This window comes from Limulus polyphemus, unplaced genomic scaffold (genome assembly GCF_000517525.1).
Source record: "Limulus polyphemus unplaced genomic scaffold, Limulus_polyphemus-2.1.2 Scaffold2943, whole genome shotgun sequence".
NCBI lineage: Eukaryota > Metazoa > Arthropoda > Merostomata > Xiphosura > Limulidae > Limulus > Limulus polyphemus.
The window spans coordinates 17,604-22,602 of NW_013668553.1; the positions used below are offsets into that span (position 1 = coordinate 17,604).

A 4,999-nucleotide genomic window follows, 5' to 3' on the forward strand; every position below is an offset into this window, starting at 1 on the left:
AGTAAAGACTTGTGTCGTCAAAGTTTCATCGGAACAAAGTTACGGAAAAATCAATTAACAAACGGAAACGTAACAGTATGCCTAGAATTGCTGGTTTCCCAATTCATTTATACACTTTACACCGGTCGATGTGGGTAATAATGAACATTAGGTAATTTCTGACGTCTTGGTTTATTTTAATTACATTAAGTACGCTTAAAATGTAGGTCAAAAAGAACTGTCTGTGTTTCGAATAACTGTGAAAAACAAGCTTACAGATTCAATTAATCTTTCTTGGACTAATAGTGGCTCCAAGAGTAAAGTTTCAAATGCGGAAGTCAAGGGTTGTGTTGGTGTTTCCGATATCATCAATAGACATTTTAGTTAAGTGACATCATAGCCTTAGTTCGACCTAAACCGTAAATCTATTCAAAACGACGAGAACTATGCTTGTTTTTGTTTCGTTGTTTACAGGTATTTTGTTGTTGCTTTCATTTACATTAAGAGATTGTTGTACATGGACATCAGCTTTTATTTTTAACGTAAAAACACTTTGTATGCTTGATTCTTTATTGCTGTATACACAAAGGTGAAATTCTCAACAACAAGAAAAAGTGTGTAAATTGTAATATAATTTATTAAAACACAAATAGATACAGGCATTGATTTGGTGCTAGTAAAGAAAGAAATGCATACTAAACAGGCAACTAAATTTAAAAAAATAATTAGTAATTATAATCTATCTCAGATGTCTTTATTTTATTTTTGCTTTTCATTCTGTTGAATGACAAAACGACATTATATCAAGGGCTGTATCGATGACACGCATCAACCAATAAAACGCTTCATTTGGATACATTAATCATTATTGACCAATCATATAAATTACATAGCCAGATGAGACCACCTGATTGCTTTAATAATAATTTACATCGAAGTTGCTAAATAACTTCTCATCATGATCTTGTTGCCAAAAAGACCTAATTACTTTAGGCCTTTTATTGTTTCATTTGAATAATGTTTAATAATTGTTTAGATTCTCTAAGTAGTGACGTTTCTCCTGATAGTACGATGGAAGGCATGCAGGTTGGGGGAAAAGCAGTACCGACGGAATTTCATCTAAGTGTGTGTACATAATGATAATAAAAACATAACAAATAACAAGCAAGATTTATTTCATTGCATTTATATGTACTATGCGAAAAGTAACTAAAACTGGAGTCTAATTTACTCTATCAAATTCATAAAATAACGTGGCGCGTGTTGGCCCTGTGGTAGAGCTCTGAATTTCGAGACTGGCAAGCCGGGTTTAGAGTCGTTCGATACCATAAAATATTCCTCCATTTTAGGCTCTGGATGGATTGTAAAAGTGACAGTCAATCCCTTAGCGTGAATAGTGCTGCTAATTGGCTGCCTTCATTCTGGTCAATAGTTCACAATTAGGGACGTTTGCAGATAGTGCTGCTAATTGGCTGCCTTCATTCTAGTCAATAGTTCACAATTAGGGACGTTTGCAAATAGTGCTGCTAATTGGCTGCCTTCGTTCTGGTCAATAGTTCACAATTACAGACGTCTGCATATAGTGCTGCTAATTGGCTGCCTTCGTTCTGGTCAATCGTTTACAATTAGGGACGTTTGCAGTTTTAGTAGCTTTGCCACAAATATATGAAATAGCGTTAGTTATTTCTCATGTCTTGGGTTTGTTCTCCTTCCTGTTTATTTATTTATTTCTGGTCTTATAAAGAGGGTAAAAGAACACTGTAAATCTGCTTTTATGTAGTTTATTTTTAAATTATCTTTTGCTAAAAATTTTAACAACAAGCATATAAGTGCTTAGTTATCACCAATCCTCTGTTCGTGACATTAACAAATATGAACCTAAAATTTAATTCGCCCGGTTAAAAGCTCTTAAAAGCAGTATTTCATGAAATAAACTTTATTTCAAATGCACCCATTTATTTATGTTACCACAAAGAGTGTTATAAGTACTTGTTTGTTTGTTATTTTAATTTACAGATTCATCAAGAAACGAAGTAGTGATCTAATGTTGAATGTAATACAACCAGTTTCTTTCGCTTTATATTAACTTCTGGGTTTTTATGTAAATGTTGGTCATTAGAACTGATTTTTATCAACAGCGTTTCCCGGATGGATAATATGTAACTTATTGTTTCAATGAAGCAAGATATATTACATCTGAAACTGGAATATTTAATCTGAATAGCACCGTAAAGTTATATCAATCCCTAATTTTCAGTTACTGACCAAAGGGAAGACAGCCAGTCAAGCATCCTTGCTGCTATAAGGGCTTTGTCCGGATCTTTGAACCAGATAATTGCCATCTTTTATAACATGTTCACAACTAAAAAGTGCGAATTCCAATACATCTCGTCTCGAACCAAGGACCTGTCGATCCGCAGCTCGGCACGCTTACTACTAGGCCACGTCAAGCCTACTAAATCTGTATTCAATAAATAAATTTTGTGTTATTAATCCTTGCCCCAGTTATGATTTGTAACTGACACATATAACATTGTGACTCATATAACATTGATAAAAGTTACACTTCACTTACTTGATCTATTTTACTCCATAACAATTGTTGTTCATGCAATTTGATAATATAAATAGCGTCTCAATCACTGTTGTGTCTGTCATATCCCTGATGGGCTCTGGTATTGGGCAAAAAGCCTCGTCGGCACTGAATATAACAGATGTAGCGTCTTTTACATATTTTTTATTTCTTCTTTACTTTCAGTTTTAAGTTCTTAAAACTAATAATGTAATCTTCTCAGTTGACGCAGTTTGCTTGATTCGCGCCTGGAACTCGAAGACTAGCCTGGTAGTTTGCTATTTCTTCTGTATGACGAGTAATGTTAATTTAAGTAAGATTTGATAATGATAATAAATAAATGATGTTAAAATAGATAATATTGTGTTATTAATACTTACCCTGTTTCTGACCTGTAAATGACTCATGTAAAATTGATAAGCATCACACTTCAACCTCTTAATCTAGTTCACACCATACCAGTTGTTATTCACACAATTTGGTGACTTCTTCTGGTCTTTGTCGGTGTTTGGTCGTTGTGAGCGACCTGCAAGGTTAGGGCGCTCGACTCGCAATCTGTGGGTCGCGGGTTCGAATCCCCGTCACACCAAACATGCTCGCCCTTTCAGCCGTGGGAGCGTTATAATGTGACGGTCAATCCCACTTTTCGTTGGTAAAAGAGTAGCCCAAGAGTTGGCGGTGGGTGGTGATGACTAGCTGCCTTCCCTCTAGTCTTAGGGACGGCTAGCGCAGATAGCCCTCGTGTAGCTTTGCGCGAAATTCAAAAAACAATACAAAAAACAAAAAACTTGCGGGATATTAATTGGTTGAACATTTTCTTGAGTTGTACTTGTGTTTGATTGGTGTACAGTAGCTTTCATGGGTTGAGACTGTATCTGTTTTGTTGGCTTGGGTGTTTCTTGACCATGTGAGTGTGCGTACATCTTGCTTCTGCGTATGATAGAAATGATGAAGGCTGTGATTAGGGGATATGGCGTTGGTATCGGCAGTAATTCTGTTTTTCTGGTTGATTTTAGTGCGTTTACTTCCATGTATTGTGTATTTGTTTCAGTGGGTTTACAATTATTGTGTGTGTTATAAATTTTTGTTTTTATGTCTTTATATTTAGGACATCCTTTATAATTTGCTGTTTGCAGTTACAGCACAGTGGTGACAGTATTATTTGATTTGGTTTGAATTTCGCGCAAAGCTACAAGATGGCTATCTGCACTAACCGTCCTTAATTTAGCAGTGATAGATTAGGAGGAAGGCAGCTAGTCAACATCACCCACCGCTAATCTTGAGCTATCGTTTTACCAACAAATAGTGAGATTGACCATCACATTATAATGCCCCAAAGCTGAAAGGGCGAGCATGCTCGATAACAGGGAATGGAACCCGCGACCCGCAGATTACGAGTTGAGCACATTAATCACCAAGCCATGCCAGGCCTAATATTGTAAGCTATGTTTTTAATGTTTTAGCTTTGATGTTTGCTGGCGGGTAGGGTGTTATGATATGGAAAATTCTTATAGTGAGTAGAAGAAGAGTACGATATAAATAAAAATAAAGTGAAGCAGTAAATCAATAAGCACTTAATATGTAATCAAAGAGCGATTCAGTTCAGTGTTAGTAGTAGTATTTATCACGTTTACCTAGTCATTTGGTGAGTTAGTGTGTTTATTTATCGTTCGATTATCTTTGCGAGAAACACTGTTTGTAGCAATAAAAAGTTATTGAAGAAATAAATTAATTTGTTATCCTTACGTGTACTGGAATTAGCATTGTTTTTACCAAATAATCCAAATGAAACCCTCCAACGACAGAACATGTTACAACAATATAAATAACGCATTAACCACTACTGTATCGGTCGTATTCAAAACGACCTGATGAACCCTGATATTGGACAAAAGGCCTCGTCGGCACTGAATATAGCAGATATAGTGTGATTGATATATTATTAAGCTTTTTTTTCTTTCACTCATCAATTCTTAAAGTTTACAACTGTACTTTGGTGAAAGATTGTCCATCGTCACGATGAGTGCCCTGTTTTACACTAATGTTGTTTAAATGATGATCCTGTTTCCTTGTTTTTTACCTTATGCTTTAATGTCATTTGTTGATTTTGACAGCTGTTCTTCTTACGTCAGACTGTTCTTCTCATGTGTTGGTAAGTAGAAATAGTTATTATTTGATATATATTTGTGTAGCATCTATCGACAATTGTAAAAAATAGGGGCGCGTATCTCATCATAGTAGTTGATACGATACATATCTAGATACAGAAGTTTTACCAACGGTTTGTTACAAAGTTTGACAGTCTTGTCTGTAATTTATTATCTATATTACTAACATTGTCTTATTTAAGTACTTCACACTTTACAGTGCTTTTTTCAAATTTTCAAGTTTGATCAACTAAATGGCAACTGGCAAGAAAAAATAAAATAGAAAAGTAAATATCTGTCT

The 4,999-nt window shown here is 35.1% G+C and overlaps 1 protein-coding gene across 1 annotated transcript in view; it reads left to right on the forward strand.

Annotated features, from left to right (window-relative positions):
* LOC111087984 overlaps positions 1 to 4,999 on the forward strand; it is a 23,825-nt gene that overhangs the window by 11,647 nt on the left and 7,179 nt on the right. The window contains exon 2 of the mRNA XM_022396605.1: positions 4,666 to 4,703. Within this exon, the coding sequence (XP_022252313.1) occupies positions 4,666 to 4,703 (38 nt within the window). The remainder of the gene's footprint in view (positions 1 to 4,665; positions 4,704 to 4,999) is intronic.